The following is a 24,919-nucleotide window of genomic DNA, read 5'->3' as shown; positions in this document are numbered from 1 at the left end:
CTCTCTGTCTCTCCCTCTCCCCTCCACTCTCTCTTTAAATCAATGAAAATGTCCTCAGGTGAGGATTAACAAAAAAACCACAACAGACTGGTAAGGAGGACTGTCTCATCCGGGATGTTATCACGTCCAAAGGACGTCCAAAAGAAAAAGAAAGAAAAGCAATAACTTTTCTCTCCCCAAATTAATTTTCTTTTCAAAAAAAAATTTAAATATATTTTTAAAATTTTTCTTATTGTTGTTAATCCACACCCAAAGATATATTTTCCTTGCTTTTTAGAGAGAGTGGAAGGGAGAGGTAGAGACTCAGAGAGAGAAACATCAATGTGAGAGAGACACATCGATTGGTTGCCTCCCACACCCACCCTGATCCAGACCAGGGATTGAGCCAAAACTTAGGTACCTGCCCTTGACCGGAATGGAACCCGAGACCCTTCAGTCTGGGGGCTGACGCTACAACCACTGAGCAACCCAGCTAGGGACAAATTAATTTTCTTGCTAATAAGTCCCAAGAGTCACTGGTGAGGTCAATGTCTCTCTTCACTGCTTCTAAGATACACGTTTCCGTCTGAGGCCTGTGCTTTCCTGCCCCTGGCCCCAGCCCCAGCCTCCCAAGGACAGACACCTGTGCTTATTCTAGGCGTGGGGAACAGCGGCCAGGGCAGGGGTCAGAGTTTATAGGGACACGGTTCCTTCACAATCAGTAGGTGTTTTAAAATCAGCCCCGGGAGGCAGGCCCTAGAACCCTCATTTTACAGACAAGGAAACTGAGGCTCTGCGAGTTGAGTGCCTTGCCCAAGATCACGCAGCAAGTAGCTCCCATGTCTGCTGGTCGCCAGGAAGGAGGCTCCCCAAAGTCTGAGAGCTTGGCCCAGAGCCCACCCCAAGACTCCAGCACTTGGGTGTCTCCAGACCAGCCTTATAAGCCCAAAGGCTGGGTGTCCAGCTTGGGCACCGGCCAGGCCTTGTAGGGAGACAAGGCTGTGCTGCCAAGCGCTCGGCCGCCGGACAGCCTCCCCTGCCTGGCTAAATTTAGCGGCCCTGCGGAGCGTGGACGGGGCCGTGTGCCCATCCTGGAGGCCGGCCCGGGCCCTCAGGGGGTCAGCACCGGCTCCGCCGGGTCTCCTTAGCCATGGAGAGCTCCAAGGCTGCAGGGGCCACACCTCTGCCCGTAGAGTTCAGTGCAACACCCCCCCACCTGGGCCTCGCTTGGTTCAGTCCAACCCCCCACCCCACCTGGGCCTCTCCTGGTGTCCCAGGTGCCGCAGCCCCTCAGGTGCCGGCTGGAGCAGAGACTGCCAAGGGGCCGTGGGGGAGTGGGAATCTGTGGTGTGGCTGCAGCGGGGGGTCCCCAAGGTTGACTTCTCCCCATTGCTCAGACCTTGTACTGCTTCTCTGGCTTCCTTTATGCCCCCACTATGATCAGGGCCCTCTGGAGCCTCTCCTCCTGAGTATCTGAGGAATCGCCCCCCACACACCCCTGTAATGCTCCCCCTCTTGGGCTATTTCCTCTTGGTCCCCAGCCTCTTCCTGCCCCTGGATGTGGGGTTCCTCACTGCCCCTCAAATACTGAGCTCCCTTGGGAGGTTGGTGGCCGCCCCGTTTACTGAGGATGCCAACTCCCCTGCACCCACATGCCTCCCCCACCTCCTCTGGCTCCTCTTGTTTTTCCTTCCAAATCAAACTGCGTGGAGGGATACCTCCCATACAATTTAAAAGTGCGCATTTTGGGCACAGGTCAATGAGTTTTGACAAATGCATGTGACCCCCCCACTCGTCTCCTAGATGTTCCCTCCGCCCCGCCAGCCCCTCTCCAGCCCCAGCCCCCGGGATCTGCTCGCTCGCTGCAGACGCGCTGCCTGTTCCGGACCCTCGTGGAGGGGGACTCGCACAGGATCCGCTCTCTTGGTGTCTGGCCTCTCTTACTCAGCACCAGGGTTTTCAGCGCCATCCGTGCCGCTGCATATATGGGCATGTTCCTTTTTATTGCCGCAAAATTCCATGGTGTTGGACACACTGCTGTCTGTCTGTCCTTCCCCTGCTGATGGACATCTGGGCTGTTTCCAGTTTGGGGCTACGGTGAATAAAGCTGCTAGGTCACCTGGATTTGGGTCTTGCCTGGGCATAGGTCTTCATTTTCTGTTTTTGTCCCTTCATTTCTCCCCATGCAGCCCCAACTGGGGTCCCTCCTACCCTGTGAGGGGTGCAGCGTGGGGACATGGGGAGCACCAAGTCCTGGCGGCTGAAGGGGGTAGGGGGAGGCCATGAGCGGTTTGGCAGCTGCACCTCTGAGCCCGCGGGAAGCGTGCCGGGCCTGCCCCGGAATTCCCTCCTGCCCCTGGCGAGCGGCGGTGAGGTGGGGACCTCTGTTTACCTTGGCTGCGCCATCTCGGCCGGTCGGGCTCTATGCTGTGGCTGGACAAGGCCAGACTCCGGCGGCCTGGCCCTGAGCCCCGGCGGCGGCGGCCGGAAGCACCCGAGCGGGCCCACCTCCTCCGAAAGCCCCCCGGGCTCATCTCATCTCCACGCCCTGCCTCTGCGCCTCCGTGCGGCCAGCCAGGCGTCAGGCTCTCAGGGGGCCTCGGGCTCCTCGTCTGTAAGGGGCGCCCTGACCCTGCCTGGCCGGTCCCATGGAGCTGGACGAGGAGGATGGAAAGGTTTTTGTGGTCTGAGAGGTCTGGATGGCTCTTCTGCCACCCCCCCCCCAACTAAACCCTGGGCGCTCCCGAGGGCCGACCTGTCTCCTGCGGTCACAGTTGGTCTCGTGGGCAGGTGGCCTCTGGGACCCCGTGTTCAGAAGGGCCTGCGCCTGGCTTCCTGGCTGCTGTCAGTTATGGAATTCTTCATTTTTGAGCAAGGGGCTCCGCATTTTCATTGGGCACTGAGCCCAGCACATTATGTGGTCAGTCCTGCCTCGGGCCCTGTGGGCAGCACCCGCGTCCCCTTCCCAGGGCAGCTGAAAAGATCTGGAACCTTCCCTAGTGAGTCCTCCCCCCAGGGAGTCACAGGGGATGGGGGAACAGGCTATTTGCTTCCCAGAGACCCTGCTCCGGGGCAGGCCCCCGGGGAGTCAGGAGTGGGCCTCCAGCAGCCGAGCTGAGGCTCCAGACTCTGAGCTGAGGAGGCCTCGGGCGGGAGGCACGGTGGAGCTGGGCTTAGAAGGGCAAGAAGCGGCTGGCATCCGGGGCTCGAGGAGGGGAAGGAAACCAGGGAGTCACAGACCTACAGAGCCGCCAAGGTGCTTGTGGATTTGGGGGTGCAGGGCACCACAGTGAGAGGGAGGGGCCCTCTGTGCCCCGGATAGTCAGGCTCCAGGCCCAGCCCTGCCCCAGGCAAGTTGTGAACCCCTCCCAGCCTCAGGCTCCTCCGTGGTGACGTGTGAATTGTCATTTGTGTAAAGGGCTTTGAACACGTGCACAAACGGTCAAGTGCGGTCCCTGGGAGGAGAGGCAGCGGCGCCTCTTCCGTTTTGTGCGGCTCGGGAAGTCCCGGCCTCTCCTGGGCCTGGTTCCAGAGGAAGACAAGGATCCCTGCTGGCAACAGGGGCGCCTTGGACCTTCGCTGAGGCTTTGTGGGGTGGGGGTGGGTACAGGAGGGGCACCCCAGGTAGATGAGGGCAGATGGTGGGACCACTTTCCGGAAACATAGACACTGGCATCCTCCTGTGTCCCAGGCACTCAACCTTTATTTCTCCAAACTGCACGTCAGCAGGTGGGCAAGGTCCTGCCCCCTCCCCTCCCGCTAAGATCTACCTCACCAGCTCCCCCCCCCACACACACACACCCCGCACCAGGGAACCCCACCCAGCTCTGCATCTCTCAGCCCCGCCAGAACCTGTGAGCGAGGGGAGGGGTGGGGGAGGGACCACTAGTCGGCAAGGGGCAAGGCAGGCCAGCAAGGCAGGCCGAGGGGCTTGGATGTGGGGGTGGGGTGGGCAGGACAGGAATGTGAGTCTCGATTTGCGTATAAATGATCACTTTGTACACTCGGTAGGGAGAGGACACAGTCATTTACTCAGGGCTTTCTTCTACAACTAATTCTTGCCAAAGGGGCAAAAGCTGGGTTATGAGAACATTCTGTCCATCAAAGGCTCTCCCTATCGCCCGATCTTGCTGGAGGGAGAGAAGGGGCCTCGCTAACAGCCATTCTGAGCCACATCCTTTCAGCTCACGGTGTGTGGGGTGCCCAGGGACTCAGGGTCACCCAGCCGTGCGGACCACGAGATGGGCAGGCGTGGGCCTGGGTGGGAGGGCCTGGCTGTCAGGGACCCATATCCGAGGTCTCTGCTGCCAGGCACACAGAGGGCAGACCCGGCCCCTGCTTGGTAGACAAGGACACGTGTCTACACTGAGAAGACACGTGTCGTCTGCTTAGGACAGAGGACCTGAGTCCAGGAGTGAGCCGAGCAGAGGCGGGCAGGCTGGCTGTCTCCCAGGAGAGGGTCCTTGCCTAGCCTCCTCCCCCCACTCCTGTCTCTCTCTGACCCTTCAGCGCCCGGCGCACATAAACAGAAAGAGGCTCACGCCCTCACGAGCCGACTTTGTGGAAGCAGAGCAGAGTGTGTGGGGGTGGCCTGCCCTGGCTGTGCACAGCTGGGCCCAGATGTTCCCCCTTCCACCCCCAGCTGACCAGCTCCCAGACCAGGCACTGAGTGAGAGGTCACAGCGAGAGGGCGGGGCCTGGAGGAGTCCTCTTTCAGTCCAGAGACGCCTGGCACCAAGGAAAGCCCAGCCTCCAAGCAAGGGGGCGCGGGCTCCAGAAGGTGCTCGTGGGTTTGGGGGTGCAGGGCTCTGCGTCTCAGGATTGGCCACCAGCTCTGGCTTCTGGGCAGGCCCCTCCCGGGCCAGAGCTTCAGGGGCAAACTTCCCAGGAGAGTCCCCGGGAAGACATGCAGCAGGGCCCCCAGGCAGGCAAAGAGGGGACAACGGCCACAGGGACAGGACCGGGGCCATCCCAGCCTCAGTCGGTCAGTAGGGCTCATGAGCAAGTGGCTGGCCGGCGTGGTGGCAGGCGGGAGTGGGCGAATGCGTGGGCACCGTCCGTATGAGGTACACGCTGGAGACTCCGCTCTGCCCCCCGGCTCACTTCCGGCCCTTTTCCTCTGGAAGACAAAGCGGAGAGCGTGTTAGGCTGTGTGATGAGAGCACACATCCAGGCTGGTTCCTTCTGCCTTTCCACCCCGTTTCCCCCACACACCCCCACTCAGCAGGCCCAGCCCCCGCATCTCCTGAGCGGCAGCCCACCCTCCCCCGGACGCCCCGGCTCCTGCACGCCACGTGTTCCGTCAGCCCCCAGCCCACCCCTGTGCACCGCTTCTTGTTTTTAATTTTAAGAACCACAGTCCAGCATCATGACAGCCAGACACCATGGCGGCCTTGACCCTCCCTCCCTAGCTCATAAACCCAGGCCTGCTGATTTCCCCACCCACATCTCACCAGCTCATATCTCTCATTTCTGTCTCTCTCTCAGCTGCCCCAGGTGCAAGGCCTCTCAGCCTGCCCTCAGCTGCCATCTTACCTCACCATCACCCTCCCACCCCTGGCATCACACCTCAGATCCAGCCCATCAGCCCCTTGGGCTTCCCCACTGCCCTCAGAGTAAAGGCCAGGCTGCTGGGCCCTCCCAGGTTGGACCCACGCGGCCTCTCCAGGCGTCCCCTCTCCTCAGCCCAGCCTGCGGGCCTCTGCCTGACAGCTGCTCAGCCACACCTGGGAGAGCCAGTGGGTGGGGCAAGAGGCCCCCCCCCCCGCCCCCTCCCCGCAACCCCTGGTGCTGACCCAGGATCCACAATTCTCCCCAGGACACACCCCATCAACCACGGGAAGCCATGAGCATCAGGCCTCAGCAAAACTTCCCTAAAAGGCCACCAGACTGGCTTGGGAACGTAACAGGGTCCCCTCTCCCACCCCCGCCCCGTCGGCTTGAGGAGGCCCCAGGGACTGCAGCCGCACAAGGAGAGCTGTCTGGGCTTCCAGCGACAGCAGGCACCACCTTTTAAAGCCAGACCTCCCGGGGCCACGGTCAGCGTCTCAGGTTAGTGGTGGACGTGGAGCTGTTGCCTGGGACTAGCTCACCCTGGGCGCGGCCTGGGCCTTGTCCCCTGACCAGCCTCCTGCCTTTAGTTTCACCCATCTGTCCGTCCATCCTCCATGCTCGCCCCATCCCTCCCAGGCTGCCACCCTCGTGGCTCCCAGGGCCCTGAGGATAATGTCCAGGGTCCTCACCTTGGCATCTGAGGCCGTGTCTCACCTCTGGCCTCACCTCTCTCCCCTGCACTCCCAGCTCCAGCCCCACTAGGGACGCCAACCCTGCTCCTCCAGCCCTCCTCCAGGCTCCGTTCTTCCCAACCCGTCCCATCGGCCAGGGCCCTGCTCCCTGCGCCTGGGCCCAGCGTCCTTCACTCCAACAGCCCGTGCTGGGCAGTGCCCAAGACTCCGGCTTTCCCCATTGGCTGAGACATGTTCTCACCTTGAAGTTTTGTCAAGAAAATGTGCCGAACCCCTTGGCCGTTGTGGCCACTTGGGGAAGGCTCTTGAGGAAGACAGAGAAGCTGCCCGAGCCAGCCACAGGCCCAGGACGCGTGGCTTCGCAGGTGAGTCAGTGTGGTCAAGGTGGCCAGAGGACTTCCTGGTTAGACCACCCTGTGCTCCGGCCAGAGCCGGGGATGCCTTGGGCTCCCGTGGATGGGGTTTTAGGCCACAGACCCATTTCCCTATCTGCACCTCCCCAGGAGTATCCACGGAGGGTGGGCCAGAAAGACCCACCCCAGGCGCAGAATGCCTTGTACGGCTCCTCCTACCCCAGACCTGGGCTGCCCCTACCCCACCCATGGGCTCCAATAGGCCTTGCTTTGTCTGAGCACCCATGGGCTCCCCCACCCCGCACAGGCCAGGCCACCCTCTGGACAGATCTGTGGTGGGCCAGCTCCTCCAGAGAGAAGGACAACTTGTTTCAGCCTTTTTAATAAAATGAAGTATTTGCAGCACCCAGGAGGGCTGGCCGGCGTGGGAGATGGGGATCGAATGCCTTGGCCCCAGTGAAGTGACAGCACAGCTCTATTTCTAGCCCTCCCAGGCTCCCTCCCCTGGGGCCGGGACACATTCCTGCTGGGGTGGCCTCAGGGGCCCAGCTGCCCAGCCAGGCCTCGCCACTGCCATTGCGGGGTCTAACCCCGGCTTCCAGCAGCCTGGCCAGGGCGCTACCTCCTTGGCTCCAGGTCCCGGGAACCAGGAATTTCTCGCCCCTGCTTCCTCGCTCTCCAGGCTGGCTGACGGCGAGGCGATGCCGCGGGGCAGAACCACCCCCTCTGAGGCCCTCGGGCAGAAGCAGGCAGGTGGGCGCCAGGCCCCAGGCTGCTCCTCTACACGCTGCCCCCACCCCCACCCCTGCCATCCTGCCCTCGATTCCAAGGTTAAGGCAGACCTCGAGCTGTGAATTCAGAAACAGAGAACCACCCCTCTCCCTGCCCACAAGGGGACACCAAAGAGGCCAACCCGGTGTGGGGTGGGGTCTGATGGGTCGGCGGCTGCCCACTGAGGCTGGAGACTGTCCTGAGAAGGCCTAGATCAGGGGTTCTCAAACTACGGCCCGCGGGCCACATGCAGCCCGCCGAGGACATTTATCCGGCCCCCCGGGTGTTTTTGCCGCCGCTGCCTGTCCTGCTTAGCAGCCGACTTAGCAGTGTGCATAGGAATTTGTTCATAGTTTTTTTTTAAAACTATAGTCCGGCCCTCCAACGGTCTGAGGGACAGTGTACTGGCCTCCTGTTTAAAAAGTTTGAGGACCCCTGGCCTCGATAAAGACTGGCCACGTTCAGAGAAGTCGGAGGCCAGGCCAGGGAGGGCCCAGCGAGCCTGGCCGTGCAGGGCTGGTGGCAGGAAGGTGAGCGAGGCAGCGTGGCCCTAAGCAGCGCTCCCGCTGGCTCCCAGGGTCCCTACCCCTGCAGACACCTCGGGCCCCAGCCATCAGGGCCCCTCATGTCCCCCACAGCCACGGAGGCTGATGCTGGCACCGCTCGCTGCAGCCGGCGGGCAGGGAGGGGGGCTGGGCTCCCACTCACCGTCTACGTGGTGCCGGGACAGGTACTTGAGGGCCTCATCAAGCAGGATGACGGGCAGAGATATCTGGAGCACCACCCCCCACTGGCGCCCACTCAGTGGGGTCACCTGGAAAATGAGCTGTGGGGGAGGCTGGTTAAAGGAAGGGCTGTCCCTGCCCCGCAGGCCACCGGCTCATCCCCCAGGCCGCAGGGACTCCCTGAGGACGCCCAGGACTCCCCCGAGGCCCCACCCCAGATCCCCGTGTACCCGCTTTCTCTGCTGGAAGTGCCCTCCCAGCCTCTCCCTCACCCCCTCACGCCCCCGCCAGGACCAATCCCCCTGGTCCTGTGGGGCGGTGGGAGGGATTCCGCACCAGGGAAGAGCGTAGTCTGCCCTCCTGCCCCTCCCTTGGGGGACCCCCACCCTTCTCTTCCCCAAGTCAGGGGCTCCCGATGTGGGGACCTATCTGGAGGACGGTGGCTTGTCATGGGCTGAGACTGGCCCCGCGCGGTGAACCTCTCAGACCTCCCCTCCCAGTCCTCCAGGGCTTCCCAGGGCAAAGGGCCCAGGAGGCCCAGCCACCAGCCCCGGGCTGTAGGTCAGAGGACTTGGACCTGGTCACCCCGGGAGCTGCAGAAGGGAGTAGGGTGGCGCCCCACTCACAGGCAGGGGCGGCACGAGCAGGATGAGGAAGTGCAGGGCCATGGACATGATCACAGCTGCCAGCAGCCAGGGGTTCAGCCAGGGTGGCATCCGCAGCAGCGACTGGTTCTCTGAGACGCTGCCAAGGACACGGGGCGCTCACCTTGGGCCGGGATGCAGGCAGCCCTGCCGTGGGCACCATCCACCCCCGTGTGGAGGTGCAGGGGTGGCCTGAGCCTCAGCACGTCCCTAATCGGGTCTGAGGATGGAGCACTCTGGGAGGTCAGTGCGCCTGAAAGGGGTGAGTCACTGCTGCCCGCTCAGCCCACAGGGGCCTGGACCCCCTTTCTGTCCCTCAAACCCAATCCTGGCCCCTCTATTTCTTCAGACCCCAATCTTGGCCTTCCTTGTCCTCTGGGTCCCAATTGTGGCCCCATTGACTCGTAGAACTCTCTTTTGGATCCCTCTGACTCCCAGACCCCAATCCTGGACACCTCTGACCCTCAGACCCAATCCTGGACCCCCTGGCCCTCATACTACAATACTGGACACCTCTGACCCCAATCCTGGGCCCCACCTGACCCTCAGCCCCCTAGTCTGAAGCCTCAGCCTCCATGCCCTCACCCCCAGCTCCGGGCTCCTCTGCCCAGCTCACCTGTTGAGGGCGTTGCACATTTCAATGGTCACCAGCACAGACAAGGCCATGGTCGTGGGGTAGCGCGACTCGAAAACCTCGCAGTCAATGCCGGCAAAGAGCGGGTTGTCCTCAGAGCACTTCAGGAAGTTCCTCTGAGGGAACGGTGGTGAGGTCAGGTGGGGTCAGGCGGGGTCGGGGAGAACAGCGGTCAGGGACCGACCGCGCTGGTTGTGGGAAGAAGGAAGCCTCACCCACCTCTCGCCCACATCTGAGGACTCTACACAACCAGGGAGAAAGGGCTGCCCCGGGGCGGCTCGAGGGAGGGGTGCTGGCCCAGGTGGGGGCAGATGGCCAGCACTGTGCCAGGGAGAAGGGCAGACGGTCTGGGACAGAGAGAGCGGTTGGCATTAGGCCGGGGAGGACAGTGGGGGGAGGGGGAGCTGGGCTCAGGGGGAGGTCCAGGAGCAGGGCTGGTGATGAACTGAGAACACTGAAGACGTAACATTTGGAAAACCAGTAAAATGATGCTTGAATGGAGTTCACCTTTGGTGGGTAGAAAATGAGTGCATGTGCCCTACTCAGTACTGATCCATTCGATTCCATTCATCCCTCCTCCATTTATGCCACTGAAATTGGGCTCCGCCTGACCTACCCTTTGCTTTTGAACTAATGAATCGCCAGACACCGGCTCACTGTCCGCCTCCTTCGTAATCAGCAAGAAGCGCTCAGGGTCGCTAAGGAAGTGGCCCTCGCCCGCGCAGCCCCCGGGGAGTTCCCTCCACCCCGAAACCTCGCTCACGGAGCCCGCTGTGACAAGTGCAGAACCGAGCCCGCATTCCCCCCCCCCCCCCCCCCCCCCCGCCCCGGGAGAGCCTGGCTCACTCCCTTCCGTGTCACGGGATGAGTGTGAACAAGCGTAGCGTTAAACAGCACCCTTGTCCTGTAACATAAGTTTGTCCTCTGGAGCCTCATCTGAACTCAGATCTTGGAAACTAAGCGTTTAGAAACTAGGGCCATGGGCTGTGAAAATAACCCTCAGAGAGAAACCTGTGGGATGACGGCTGTCTGACCTCCACTTTCCCACACTGCATAACCACGGGGAGCTGACTCAGCCGGAACGGGCTGCTGGTGCCTTCACGCAGGGTGAGAAATTCTAAAAGTCTGTGGCCTGGCCAGATGTCTTAGTTTAGTAAAAAGAGGTAGCCCTGGCTGGTGTGGCTCAGTGGTTAGAGCGTAGTCTTGCACACCAAAGGGTCAAGGGTTGGATATCCGGTCAAGAGCACGTACCTCGGTTGCAGGTTTGATCCCCACCCCATTCAGGGCTCGTGCAGGAGGCAACCAATTGATGTGCCTCTCTTACGTCGATGTTTCTCTCTTTCTCCCCCTCCCCCACTTCTACTCTCTCTCTAAAAAAAAACTCAATGGAAAAAATATCCTTGGGAGAGGATTAACAAAAAATTTTTAAAATAAAAAAAAAAATAAGTAAAAAGATAGAGAGTCTTATGTCAAAAGTGATTTTCCCAAAAAGCAAGCTCCGGGATTTGGGACAAGTGCATGTTTTCATTGCCTTGAACATATACCTTGAACCCACCCAGCGGCCAAGAGGGCCAAACGCTCCGGCCACTGCAGTGGCCCAGGGGTACACGTACACACGTGCAGTGCACGCCTCCCTCGTGGGCACCTGCGTGCTCACCCAGGTCCTCTGCATGTGCACGGGGAGGAAGCCTGAACAGGTCACAGCACATGTTGCAATGAATCTGTTGCTCTTGCCATAAGTACCTGCCCTGTTCAGACCTGCTGGGTTTCACCGGCGAGCACTTGCCACACACGACGATACCCGGGTCATGGGTCACAGGGAGGCCTCCAAACTGTTTCTTGGAAGGTGCTCAGGCCTGGCACTCTGCCTCAGGGGCTCACGGGGAGCCCCTGTGGAAGAGGGGGCCTGTTTCTTTGGGTGAAGCCACTGCCCTGCGTCCCCCTTGCCTTTGCCTCTATTTCCCTTTTACCTTCTCCTGCGAGGCTCCTCATGAACTTAACACGTATATATGTGCTCTGTTGGTCTAAACACTTTACCATTAATCCTCTCGATACGCTGTGAGACAGGGGCTGTCATCCATTTCACAGATGAGGAGAGCAGCCGAGGTTAAGGAGCTGTCCACCGTCACACAGCTAGCGTGTGGGAGCACGAGGGGGTGCGCCGGGGCTGCTTCCAGCTCCGTGCTCCGTGCTCCGAACCGCTCTGCTGCCTTAGGGCAGCTTATTCCAGGAAGTCGGGGGCTCTGGGCTCCTCTCCCGAAACTCTAACAACTGAGAGTTCTACCTTAGGTCTAACCACTTCTCAGTCCCACAGCCACTGCCTTGTCTCTGCTGAAAGGCTTCCCACCTTGACATGTGACTGCCCATCTCCAAGGCTCTCCCGCTCCAGACAGGAGCTCTCTGCAGACTCCGCCTGCTCGGGCACTGCCACGGCCCTAGTCCTCTGTGCCTGGCACAGTCGGCGCCTAACAGCCATTAGTTGGCCAAGTGGATAAACGAGAACTGGGATGGCCGGAGGACTGTTGGGAAGGTGGCACCGAGAAGACTGGAGGCCGATAGGTAATTAATATGTGCCTGGCGTGACCCCCAGGTGTCTGGCTTGGGTGACAGGCAGATAGTGAACCTGAGATGGGGAGGGAGGAGAGAGATTATTTGGGGGAGGGTGATAGATTTGATTTTGGAAGTGGTGAGCGTCATGGGTCTGTGGGATATCCTGGAGGAGATAGCCACCTGGACATGTGGGTCTGCGGTCAGAAGGTGGGGGTGGGTGGGTAGGTGCTTGGAGATTTGGGATCCGCAGGATAAAGGATGGTAATAAAGACGGGGCTGGAAGAAGGCAGCTGAGGGATGGTCAGCACAGCCCCACCTCCACCCTGGAGCTCCCACTGGCTGAGGTGCCCGAGCATCTGCCATCTCCTGAGGGCTGGGGGCACCAGCCTCTGGCTGAGAGCTGGGCCCATGCCCTGCACTGCTGCCCACGTGCTTGAGGGCTGGCAGGTGCCAGGAAAGTGTCCCTGGACTGCCTCAACCTGGATGGGAACACCGGAGAACCCCTGAAATCACAGGCTCGCCAGGGAGGGCCAGTGATGGTGGCCCAGCCCTGGCACTGCCCTCAGGGCGGTCCCCTGACACTCCAGGGATGGGGCAGGAGTCAGGGCCCCTCCCGCAGGGTCTTCTGTCTGCAGGGAAGTAGCAAAGGCGGCACTCAGAAGGAAATCCTGCGTCCCTGCCGCTCGCTCGCGGCTTTCAGCGACAAACCCACAGAACCGCCGGAAGGCTCTTGCAAGCGAAGGAGATACCCTGGCTGCTCAGACAGAGGGACAGACGGACAGACATCTCCTTGCCTGCTTCCAGAACTGTGCTGAGCTAAGAGAGCCCTGTGGAGGGCACCTGCCAGCCAGGGGACTTCGAGAGGTCAGGGGGTCCCTTCTCTGAGAAATAGGTTGGTTATGGGGAGGATGGGGGGACCTGGCAGGTTCCTGACCTCCTCGGTTTGACCCTCTGCCTGAAGTTGCATCCTTTAGGGGCTCATCTTTCTGAGCCTCCACTGTTTTGGGGGCTCCTCAATAAAGGTAAGACGCTCGTGGGCAGTCATGCCCCTGGTCCCCCCTAACTAAAAGCCTGGGAGAGGGAGTAGCCTCGTGTCCAGCTCGGGGACCGGGCTGCTCTCTGCACTTGACTCCCCAGCTCTGAGCTTGGCTCCCCAGGTGGTGAATGTACGTGTGAATGGGGGGGTGGGAAGGGATAGCCGTGGGCCATCCCAGGGTTCTGGACCCCTTCCCCCTGAAACTCCAACTCGGAAATCCCCCCAACAGGCTCCCTGGCTGTCACTCACCAGCTGGTAGAAGGTGATGTGAGGTCCGTCGGCATCATACAGGAACCACCAGGTGGCGGCAGCCACGGTGGCCAGGCCCACATACACTGCAGGGAGGGCGGGAGGAAGCCAGCTACAATGGACCGCTGTGGTTTCCCGGCACCCCTTTCCCCTCCCCAGTAACTCCCCGACACCACCCTCTCCCTCTCTAGGCCACAGGAGCCAGTGGTGGGCCCTGACTGGCAATCGGTGTGTCACACCCCTGGCCACAGTGATTGGCTAAGAGATAAGCAGGTAAACCAATTTGGGCCAATGAGAACAGGCCTGAGACTTTTATCCTACTACTGAGGGAGTAGTATGATAACGAGCTCTTTCTCCTGTTGAATTTGGGGTTGCAATGGAGCAGGCACGAGGGCTGGAGCTGCCATAGCCATTCTGCCACCACAGAGGTACCTGCCTGAGAGTGGAGCTGAGACAGAGCCAAAACATGTCAGTTGCTACTACTATCTGAGGCCTGGGTCCAGCCATGCCTGAAGCAGGCGCTAGTCCTTTCAGTTAGATGAGCTCACACAGTTTCTTTTGGCACAAGCCAGGCTGAGTCATACTGTCTGCAGTTTGCAAGCCTAACTGATATAGGGTCTTAGGAGACTCCTGGAACCCCACTGAGAGCTGGGGTCCCCCATTTACCTCCAATAGCCAGATACCGAAAGAAGAGCCAACCGCTGATGAGGGCCTCGCGGGGGTTGCGGGGCAGCTTCTCCATGATGTCCAGGTCTGGAGGGTTGAAGCCCAGGGCGGTGGCAGGCAGGCCATCCGTCACCAGGTTCACCCAGAGCAGCTGCACAGGGATCAGGGCTTCGGGCAGGCCCAGGATGGCCGTGAGGAAGATGCTGGAACCAGAGTCGTAGGCTCCAGCCCCCGCCAATGGAGGGCCCAGCTCCCGCCCTCCTCAGCGGCCCAGCCTCGCCCTGCTAGTGCTGACGTGTGTGCATGAGTGAGAGGTGTGTGTACATAGCTCTGCCTCACACTGGGCGCCCTGGCTCCCCCAGTCCCAGCTCGGGAGCCTGGGCATATCTGCTCTTCAGGCCTCTCCTGCTAGGACATAGTCCTCTTTGGGGCATACACATGTGGACAGTGATGCCCAAGCATAGACACATTTGTTCACAGACATGAGCAAAAACCCAGCACAGGCTACACAATCCCACAAACACAAGCAAACACCTGTACGCTTGCCCCACATACAGAGATGCAGAATTCACGTGTCCAGGCAAACACGAGCTCCCCATTCCCCACAGCCATCTCTCACATGCTAACCTAAGCGTGTACACAGCTATACACCTGCACAAGTCCCTGTGCTTGTACTCACCCCAAAGATGCAACAGAACACAGGTGCGCACACACACACACACACACACACACACACACTTCTCACTCAGGCACACACACCATGCGCACTCACAACTGTGCGCACCCTCCACGGACACACACGAACACATCACTGCCCAGAGGTGGGGCTAGTTCTCCCATTTGCATGACTCTGAACGTGGGAAGGTTAGGGCGGGAGGGATGATAAAGGACTTTTCAGGCACCTCCTTGGGGGCTGGGTACACCAGGGCCTCGAGAGCGACAAGGTGTCCCCGTCCTGGCCCACCTGAGGGGAGACCTTGGAAGGCCCCAGCCAGGGCAAGTCACATGCTCCTCCATCCCAGCAGCCCCATCCCAGGAACAGGTGTTTCCCTGGTCTCAGGGAAGCATATGGTCTAGAGCAGTGGTCGGCAAACTCATTAGTCAACAGAGCCAAATATCAACAGCACAACGATTGAAATTTCTTTTGAGAGCCAAATTTTTTAAACTTAAACTTCTTCTAATGCCACTTCTTCAAAATAGATCGCCCAGGCTGTGGTATTTTGTGGAAGAACCACATTCAAGGGGCCAAAGAGCCGCATGTGGCTCGCGAGCCGCAGTTTGCCGACCACGGGTCTAGAGGGCTGGGAAGAAGGGGTGGGGCCTCACCAGACGACCTCGCCCACGTTGGAGGAGATGAGGTAGCGGATGAATTGCTTCATGTTGCTGTAGATGGCCCGGCCTTCCTCCACTGCAGCCACAATGGAGGCGAAGTTGTCATCTGACAGTACCATCTCTGCTGCCGACTTGGCCACGGCTGTGCCGGAGCCCATGGCGATGCCGATCTCTGCCTTCTTCAGGGCTGGGGCGTCGTTCACCCCATCTCCAGTCTGGAGACCAGGTTAGGTGGGTTCACACCTGAGACCGCTCCTTTCTATCCCCCCAACTCCCTTCAACTCAGCCTATCCCCAAGCTCAGAGGATGTCCCCTCGGAAGCAGACAGCTGGACGGAACAAATGTGGGGTCATGAGCTTAGAAACTGGGCTGGGGATGAGGCTAAAGGGAAGGCAAGGAGTGAAGGCAAGGACAAAGTTGGGGAGCAGACCAGGTCTAAGGCCAGAGGAGATGGTGAGGTGGGGATGAGCAGGAGGGTGGGTGGGGATGAAATTTAGTTTGGATGTAGAGCAGAAGATAAAGTTTCTGCTAAGGACAAAGTTAAGGGCAAGTCAGGAATGAGGTCAAGGTTGTGGCTCAGGTCAAGGACCAGGTAAGTACTGTAGTCAAGGTGAAGGTTGGAGTCAAGGGGAAGGTCAGGGTCAAGACTGGACTCAGGCTCAAGATTAAAAAATTAGATTAAGGTAGAGGTCAAGTCAAAGTCAGAGGCCAAATCAAGGCTATGGCCCATATCAGGAGTGATGTCATGGTCGAAGTTGGCATTCAGTCAAAGTCAAGATTGGAAGACAGATCAAAGTTGAAGTCAACATAAAGTATTGGGTTGGGGAACCAAGATCAATGTCAGGGATCAGGTCAGGGTCCAAGTAAAAACTGAAATCCATATCAGGGTTGAGCTAAAAGCAAAGAATCAGATTCAGATGGTCAAGGTCAAGGTCAGGGGCCTTCTTTGTGAAGGTCAACAATACAGTCAAGAACAAGGTTTCAAGTAATCAAGTCAAGGTTGGTGCCCAGTTCATTATCCAAGTCCAGGCTGAGCCACAGGTCAGGATTAAGGTGAAGGTAAAGGACTGGGTTAGGCTGAGGTCAAAATTAATAACAGAGGCCAGGTCAGGGACGAGGTCTAAGTCAAAAGTGAGACAGTGTTGATGAATAGGTCAGCAATCAAGAATGAGAGAGGCACATGCCCAGGCTGCAGGCTCGATCTCAAGTAGGGGACGTGCAGGAGGCAGCCGGTCAATGATTCTCTCTCATCATTGCTGTTTCTATCTCTCTCCCCCTCTCCCTCTCCCTTCCTCTCTGAAATCAATAAAAATACATATTTAAAAAAAAAGAAAAGAAAGAGAAAACGGGGCTCACACCCCATGTCCATGCACAGGAGAACGAATAAACTGTGGTGTACTCACACAATGGAATGCTACTCAACAATTAAAAAAGCAATCATTGCCCTAACCAGTTTGGCTCAGTGGGTAGAGCATCGGCCTGCGGACTCAAGGGTCCCAGGTTCGATTCCGGTCAAGGGCATGTACCTTGGTTGCGGGCACATCCCCAGTAGGGGGGGTGCAGGAGGCAGCTGATTGATGTTTCTCTCTCATCAATGTTTCTGACTCTCTCTCCCTCTCCCTTCCTCTCTGTAAAAAAAATCAATAATAATAATCAAAAAGCAATCATCTACCGAAACCCGCAGCAACACGGAAACATCTCCAAAGGAAGAAGCCAGACACAAAGGAGTCCATACTGTGTGATTCCATTCCTATGAAAATCTAGGACAGGCAGAACTATCTTGGAAAAATCAGCGCAGCCGTTGCCTGTTGCCTGCTGCGGGAGAGGGGCCTGCGGGGAGGAGCATGGGGGAAACTCACGGGTTGATGGTAATGCTCCCTGGAAGGGTTTGGATGACACAGGTGTGTCATTTGCCAGAACTCATCAAGTGAATGGCATGCTTAAAGCGTGTGCATTTCCCCGCATGCAAGTTTTACCTTAAAAAGGAAAAAGACGGAACCACAAGCACTGCTCTCTAGAGTACGCATTCTGAAGCACGTGAGGGCGAAGGGTGCTGATGCCTACAACTCCGAAAGGCATCCAACAAAAGATGGATTGGGGATGGACAGATGGACAGGTATGCGCTAAAGCAATGATAACAAAAGGTGATTTGCAGCATCTAGCTGGTGGGCATAGAAGCCCCGCTATACAATTATTTCAATTTGCCTTTGTGTTGGTAACACAATGCTGGGGAAAATAAGAATGAGGCCGAGGCAGGGGTTCACGGTTGCTCGTTCCAAGCCGTGTGGCATGTGTTCCCCCCACGCGGCACCACCCCCCCTACCCCCCGGCACCCGTCTGTGGCCTCACCATGGCGGTGATCTCGTTGAGGGACTGCAGGTACTCCACGATGCGGGACTTGTGTGCAGGCTCCACACGGGCAAAGCAGCGGGCCGTGCGGCAGGCGTGGCGCTGCTGCTCGGGGCTGAGGTCATCGAATTCGCGGCCCGTGTAGGCCTTGCCCACCACGTCCTCCGTGTCCTTGAAGATGCCAAGCCGGCGGCAGATGGCCACAGCCGTGCCTTTGTTGTCCCCCGTGATCATGACCACACGGATGCCCGCCCGGCGGCAGCGTCCGATGCAGGCAGCCACCTCAGGCCTCGGAGGGTCCAGCATGCCCACGCAGCCCACGAAAGTCAGGTCCGTCTGGAGGGAGGGGCAGATGCCTGTGGGGCCGGGGCCCCTCCTCCCCTTGCTGCCCGCCCAGCCGCTGCGGGCAGACGCCTGCCCCCCTCCCCCCGCCTCCCCCCTCCCCCGGCCGCCGGCACCCACCTCGTACTGCACAAACTTGCTGCAGTCATCCAGCTGCATGTCTTCCTTCCTCGGGGGCGCGTCCCGGGTGGCCAGCGCCAGGCAGCGCAGCGTGTCCGAGCCCGAGCCCCAGTCCCGGATCTTGGCTAGAATCTGCTCCCTGGAGGTGGTGTTCAGGGGTACTGTGCGGCTCCCCACTCGGACCGAGGAGCAGCGTTCGATCACACTCTCCGGAGCCCCCTGCAGCATGAGGAGGGGCAACTCTGTCAGCCAGGACCCCTCTCCTCCCTCCTGACCAACCGAGGAAACGGCGGCCCCGATATGGGGAAAGGTCACCCAAGGGGACACACAGCCAAGGAGGCCCAGAATCCGTCCTCTGAAAGCTCAGAGTGGGAACCGAGGGGCCCCTGGTGAGGAGACCCCAAGGGAATGGGCGGGTCATGGCCGCCACGGATGGCACCCGCCCCCCACCAGCCTGCGCTGAGATGACTGCAGCATTTTGGGGGAAAGGGGGACCCCAATTCTATAGAGGGCTCAGCAGCAGGAGGCAGGCTGGGCCCTGCTTGGGCACCAGAATAGAGCCACGCTGAGGGTGTGGTGGGTTGGCTCTGAGAAGGTGATCTGGGGGTGGCAGGCTCCTCGGTGACCTCGAGGTTGCACCTCAGACCGCCCCCCACGCCTGGGAATCGCCCTGAACATTCCACCAGTGCTTCTCCCTTTCCCCAAAGGCAGGGCCACGTTCTCGAAGCAGCCCAAGCCGCCCACAGAAGCCTTTCGTTCCGACAGGGGCTGACGCCGCCACTGCAGTGAGGTCAGGGCTGCGATTCCTCCTCCAGGCCCCAAAGCAGCGAGAGGAGGTGCTGCGGGCAGAGGTCTGGATGGGACGGGGCGGGTTCCTCCCTCTCTGGGAAGGAGCACCGAGGAGGGGCACCACCCACCTCCACACCCCCAGTCAGAGGCACGGGGCTTCCAGCCCAGCCCTGCTATTCAGATGGGGAGACTGAGCCCCACAGCAGAGCATGGGTGACCCCAAGGTCGTGTGGCCAGGCAGTGCCTCTCAGCCCAGAGCTGGGACCATGGCGAGGGGCAGGTCCCTGGCTGTACCTCCACCACGTCGGGATCCTGCTCCCAGGCCCCCCAGGCAGGCAACCACCCTGGTTCCGGGTCCATTGTTGACGGTGGGCCGCACACCTCCCTTCGTCCCCCACAGCTGCAGCCTGTGCTCTTCAGAGGACGGAGACCAGGGGCCCCAGGGACCCCACGCACGGAGAGGCCCCAGCCAGGCAGGCAGCTCCCACCTTCACAAACATCTTGCTGCCCTGGGCCGCCTGGCCGGGGCGGGTAGGCGTGCAGTACACTGACATGGACTTCCGGTCTCGGGAGAATTCCAGGGTGAACTCCTTCCGCATCAGCTGACGGATGACCTGTGGGGCCCAGGTGGGTCAGGGCGGGAGGGGCAGAGCCAGCGACCACTGCTTTCCCGCCAGCCGCTCAGCCCCCTACAGAGCCCCTTGCTATGGAGGGCGGAGTCTCTCCTCTGACTCCGGGCGTTTGAGGCCTCCATCTCCCTCTCCAGCCCCAGAAGTGCCATAAAGTTGCCAATTCCCCGCCATGCTGTGCACTTCCCAACTCCAAGTCTTGGCCTCACTCAGTGTTTTCCTCCATTTTCTTCCTCGCCAAGTAGTACGAGGGTCTGAGGTCCTTCCTCCTCCCAGAAGCCTCCCAGGACTCTGTCCTCCTCTCTCCCTTCCCCAGATGCCCCAGAAGGCCCAGCCCCCACCCTGCTCACCGCGTTGCAGGCGCCAGCTCGCTCCACTCGGGAAAGGTCCTGCAGGTTGGTGTCGAACACGTTCATCTTCTCCACCAGGCAAGTCAGCGCTGTCTCTGTGGCCTCTCCCACCTTCTCATACACGCCCTTGGCCTGGCGGGGCCCAGGGTACAGGAGTAAGGGGAAGGGTGGCCCCCAGAGGGCTCCCAGCCTCACCTCCCCCCCACTTCCTGCTCCCTGGAGCTCCCTCTGCCCGGTACCTGTAGCCTCTTTTGCACCAGACCTGTGGGCCCTTCCCAGCCCAGCTAACCTGGGGTCTGAGTGGTGTCTGGCGCTGATGCTCACCTTCCCTTCCGACCCTCCCTTCTCTGGTACGAAGACCTCTCCCCTGAGCTCTAAGCCCACCTTGCACCCTCCCTGCCCTCCACCTCTCTCTCCTGGCTCCTCCTCAGCCTCCTTCCCAATTCCTTCCTCCTTGTAAATCCTGCTCTCCGATCCTGCTCCTCCCCTCCCACCTCTCCCGGAGGTCTCACGTGGCCCCTGCCTCCACCACCCTTCACGTGTTCACGAATGCCAGAGCCCAGCCGGCCGAGACCGCCCCCCTGAGCTCTCAGCCCACCTGTCCAGCTGCTGCCCGCTGGACTTTGCCCTTCGGGGACCGTCAGGCCACCTCTCCTCTCCTCGCCCTGTAGTTGCTACCTTAGTCACTATAGCTACAGTCACAGCCAGGAAGCTGCCCTGACTTCCACCTCTTGTTCATCGAGCCCGTTACCAAGTCCCAGGATCTTGGCTCCTCAGTCTCTCTCCGACGCCCCATCTTCCTGAGGCCGCAGCCAGCAGCTCCCTGGCCTGGATGACCACCTAGGGCTCCCTGGCTCCAGTCTTGCCCTGCCTGTTCCATCCTCCACACAGAAGCCTGGGTGGCATTGGTAAAGGTAAATCTGACCATGCCACTCCCTTGGTGAAAGCCCTTTGGTGGCTACCGTCTGGCCTCAGCCTGGCATTGGGCCTGGCCTGGTGTGGCCTCCTGCCAGCCACCGGGAGGGGCACTCACGCCTACATCACTCCAGGCTGTTGTGGTCTGTTCGCCTTTCCTGGGCTGTGTCTTCTGCTTTAAACACCCTCCCTGGCCCTGCAGCCCCTGACATTACAGTCCCCCACAGTCCAAGAGCCCCAGGGCAGGGTTCCAAATCCGGTCGAGAAAGAGGAAGGGGTGGCAGTTGAGGGGTGTATGTGTAGGGGTGGCAGTGCTCCTGGGGTGTGGCACTCCAAAACGGCAGGTGCCACCAATCCTGGGAGCTCTGAGACCCTGGGAGAAGGGTCTGTCCTGGGAGACCATGAAACGGAGTAGCGGCCCACCTCGTTGTAGTCCAGGGCGGAGTCGTTGCACAGGGCACAGATGGTCGCCAGCTCCACCAGCCCATCGAACTGCCCGCAGCGCACCGGCTGCTCTCCCTGCAGCCTGAGGAGCCAGGCGGTCAGCACCAGGGCCTTGGCCCCGCCCCTGGAAGCCCCGCCCACCCACGGCCCCTCGCCCAGCACTCACACTTGGCCCTCTGGGGTGTAGGTGGTGCCGGAGATGGTGAACTCGTGCAGACGGCATGCGCCAGCTTCTGCCTCAGCTACCACGAACATCTGAGGATGGGGAGCACAGGGGCATGCTGAGATGGGCCCTCACCTCCCTCCTCCCAGTCTGAATAAAGCCTGGCCCCAGGTTGGGGTCCTGTGGGCCCGCATTGGAGCCACCCGCCTTCCCTCCCACAGGCTCACAGAGGTGCTGTGTATAGTACAGAGTCCAGGCTGAGGCGGGAACCTCTGCTCTGCCCAGGTGTATCCAGACCAGTGGTCGGCAAACTGCGGCTCACGAGCCACATGCGGCTCGCGAGCCGCGGTCTGCCACTCTGTTGACTAATGAGTTTGCCGACCACTGACCTAGAGTCTCGATTCCAATAATTACAGGCTGTTGTTGTTCCTTGTAATTAAGCCCCTATCCCAGTGGTCAGCAAACTCATTAGTCAACAGAGCGGCAAACTGAGGCTCACGAGCCACATGTGGCTCGTGAGCCGCAGTTTGCCGACCACTGCTCTAGACCCCTGAGGGGTTTATAGCAGACTCTTCAATGTTGTGGGGGCCGCTGGGAGCTTGACAGAGCCCTGAGCTGGGGCAGGAAGCCTGGGTCCTGCCGTCTTGCAGTGTGACCCCTGGCTGAGCACTGAGCCTGTTTCTCCACTGGTGACTTGGAGAGAAAGTGGGACCAGCATCCAGCTGCCCCTTCTTCCCCTTCAAGGGAATGGGTTCCTGGCCTCTAAGGGAGAAAACCCACAGCCTGTTCTGGGGCACAGACCCTCCTGCCCAAAGGTGTCCACACAGAGTGAGCTCTGCCCAGAGGGCCTGCTGGGTCCCCCAGCCCCTGCCTGTGCCTCTCAGAGATGGGGCTTCTCCCGGCCCTGGGCAGCCCATTTCCTGCCTGCCAGCCAGCTCTGCCAGGGAGACAGTTCTTGCTTCCTGGAAACTGCCTCGCTGCACATTCCCACACCAATGGCCAGCCCAGCACCCAGCAGGTGCTCAATAAATGCCCCTTCCTTCACGCGCCCCTCCCTGCTCCTGGGGCAGCCCTCCAGCCAGCACAGCCCCACGAAGTCAGGTTTCTCAGCCATCGTCCAGCACGTAAGGCCTCTACAACTGCCCTGCCCTGTGCTTCTCAGTCAAGGACACTGCTCAAATGAAGTCCCACTAGGGATTTTAGCAGGTCAGGGGCTGCCGAGCAGTCAGGCCGCTGGTGCCCCCTCCCCTGCGGCGGCCTCTGATGGGCTTCCATTGGGTTCTGAAGTCTCAGATCCAGAGCCTGGATTGCCAAGGCCCAGTGGGCAGGTTGTGGGAGCAGAGGTGGGACAGGAGTGTTGGGGGGAGGGGGGCGGACCTGAGACAGTTGGGAAATCCACAACCTTCACCATCACCTCACCCACCCGTCTGCCCTCTGCACCTGCTAGAGTCTCAGCCAGAATCCCTGGAGCATGTGGGCAGCAGGGCCAGGATCTGGGATCGAATTCCAGGGAATGAATAATTCCTGCTCTGGCTCTTCCCAGGACACTGGAGCTGGTGGATCTGATGACAGGCGTTGACCATAGCGAGTCATGGGAGAGCGGGATAGAACCTGGGTCCAAGGCCCAGCTTGGCTCAGATGCCTCAAGGCTGTACTTTGACCCTGTCCTGTGCCCTTTATGGCGACCGGGCAGGGCTGACATACCCAGACTTCAGATGAGGAAACTGAGGTTCAGTTTTGGGCAATGACCTGCCTAGGGACACATGTCCGGCCAGACTATGCTGCTCTGCCCCCCGAAAACCTGACTCTGTTCCCCACCAGGGGGCATCCTACAGGCTCTGTCCTCCACCCCCAGCCGAAAAGGAGCCAGGGCGCGACCCAGAGAGGAGCGGAGCGGAGCCCGCTGAGCATCACAGAGCAACACCAGTGGGACCCCAAGCTGGCCGGACACACTCACCCGACAGACAGACATCTGATTGGTGGTGAGCGTGCCCGTCTTGTCGGAGCAGATGACGGAGGTGCAGCCCAGGGTCTCCACGGAGGGCAGACTCCGCACGATGGCGTTCTTGCGTGCCATGCGCCGTGTGCCCAGCGCCAGGCATGTAGTGATGACAGCCGGGAGGCCCTCGGGGATGGCGGCCACGGCCAGGGCCACGGCAATCTTGAAGTAGTACACCGCACCTCGGAGCCAGGAGCCGCCGTGCGCCGGGTCGGCAAAGTGGCCGATGTTGATGACCCACACAGCCACGCAGATGACGGAGATGGCATGGGACAGCTGGCGCCCAAACTCATCCAGTTTCTGCTGCAGCGGCGTCCGCTCGGGCTCCACGGCCGCCATTTGGCTCCGGATCTTACCCAGCTCCGTGCACAGGCCCGTGGCCACGGCCACACCCACTGCCTTGCCCGAGGCGATGTTGGTGCCCTGGCCAGGGAGGAGGGGAGAGCTGTTAAGCACCAGGGAAAGGGCGCAGGACCCCTGCTCCTGCAGGGTCGGGCTCTTATCCCCCGCGTGGCTCTCTTTCTCCGTGTCGCTTAGCGCTCCTGGACTTACGCAGCTATACGGTGCTGTTACTGCTGCCATCTCCGCGACAGTGCCAGCTCTACGGAGGCAGGGGCTTGGCTCAGCACCATATCCCCAGTGCCTACCATGGGGCCTGGCACAGAGGAAGCTCCAGGCCAATATTTTAAAAACTATGCTTTTATTTACTTCAGAGAGAGGAAGGGAGAGGGAGAGGGAGATGGAAACATCAATGATGAGAGAAAATCATCGATCACCTGCCTCCTGCACACCCACTACTGGGGATCACTCTGACGGGGAATCGAACCATGGCCTCCTGGGTTACGGGTCGACGCTCAGCCACTGAGCCACACCTCCTGGGCGCCAGGCCAATATTGACAGTATAATCAACCAGCACAGCATAGCACCAACCCATCAAAGTAAGATTCATAAACAACAAAGCGGCCACGCAGGAATGTGACCGACTGTGATCACAGGTAAACCATCCGTAAATATTTACTGGTCAATCCGGAAAACTTGACCTTAAGTCCATCCATTTCCAAGGCCCAAGTCAAATCCTGGGCAGCCAGGACTTTAAGGGCCAGTGTAAGGGCCGGCCGGCCTTGAGCTTCCATGTCCTCTTCTCAAAAATGGTCCAACAGAAGCCCAAGGCAGCTGCTCCCGGAGGCTCTTAGCTCAGTACCCCTCAGACGGGCGGCTGTGCTGAGGACGGAGCGAGGGGGGTGCTGGTGGCAGCCTCAGCCCCTCTTCTGCCCTGAGCCATGCAGCCCCGCCCCCCACTCGCAGGCCCTCAGCTGAGGAAATGACCTGCCGTTAGCCAGAGCAACCTCCTTAAAGGCTCCTAGTGAGCACGCCCTCGGAGTCCCCTCCCACCCCAAGGCTTCCCTGCCTCGAGGCAGGGCGCTGTCCTCCGGAAGAGCTCTGGGTGAAGGTCATTCTCCCACTTCTGCTCCCTTCCAGGGAGCTTCTCTAGCCCCTTATCACTTGGTGCCCTGGGCCTGCCCACCGACCTGAGCCATCCTTGTGGCTTCCGTGCTCGGCTTCAGGCTGTTTCTGGGCAGCCTGAGAGCATCACTAGTTAAGTCCCTCTGAGCCCCAGGGGAAGGTCACTCCCAA

At 60.0% G+C, this 24,919-nt stretch overlaps 1 protein-coding gene across 1 annotated transcript in view; it reads right to left on the bottom strand.

The window, feature by feature from the left end:
- Window positions 1-3,906: 3,906 nt before the first annotated feature.
- Window positions 3,907-24,919, bottom strand: part of ATP2A3 (ATPase sarcoplasmic/endoplasmic reticulum Ca2+ transporting 3) — a 35,009-nt gene continuing 13,996 nt past the window's right edge. Inside the window, exons 8-21 of the mRNA XM_054709894.1 lie at window positions 23,243-23,707; window positions 21,289-21,377; window positions 21,102-21,204; window positions 19,764-19,895; window positions 19,273-19,398; window positions 17,996-18,214; window positions 17,534-17,869; window positions 15,179-15,399; window positions 13,853-14,055; window positions 13,187-13,272; window positions 9,334-9,467; window positions 8,700-8,817; window positions 8,057-8,174; window positions 3,907-5,098 (exon numbers count right to left, since the gene is read on the bottom strand). Coding sequence (XP_054565869.1) covers window positions 5,079-5,098; window positions 8,057-8,174; window positions 8,700-8,817; window positions 9,334-9,467; window positions 13,187-13,272; window positions 13,853-14,055; window positions 15,179-15,399; window positions 17,534-17,869; window positions 17,996-18,214; window positions 19,273-19,398; window positions 19,764-19,895; window positions 21,102-21,204; window positions 21,289-21,377; window positions 23,243-23,707 — 2,370 coding nt within the window. The 3' untranslated portion in view covers window positions 3,907-5,078. The remainder of the gene's footprint in view (window positions 5,099-8,056; window positions 8,175-8,699; window positions 8,818-9,333; window positions 9,468-13,186; window positions 13,273-13,852; window positions 14,056-15,178; window positions 15,400-17,533; window positions 17,870-17,995; window positions 18,215-19,272; window positions 19,399-19,763; window positions 19,896-21,101; window positions 21,205-21,288; window positions 21,378-23,242; window positions 23,708-24,919) is intronic.

This window comes from Eptesicus fuscus, chromosome 20 (genome assembly GCF_027574615.1).
Source record: "Eptesicus fuscus isolate TK198812 chromosome 20, DD_ASM_mEF_20220401, whole genome shotgun sequence".
In the NCBI taxonomy this organism is placed as follows: Eukaryota; Metazoa; Chordata; class Mammalia; order Chiroptera; family Vespertilionidae; genus Eptesicus; species Eptesicus fuscus.
The sequence above is the reverse complement of the archived record's forward strand: the minus strand, read 5'-3'. Positions and strand labels throughout refer to the sequence as shown.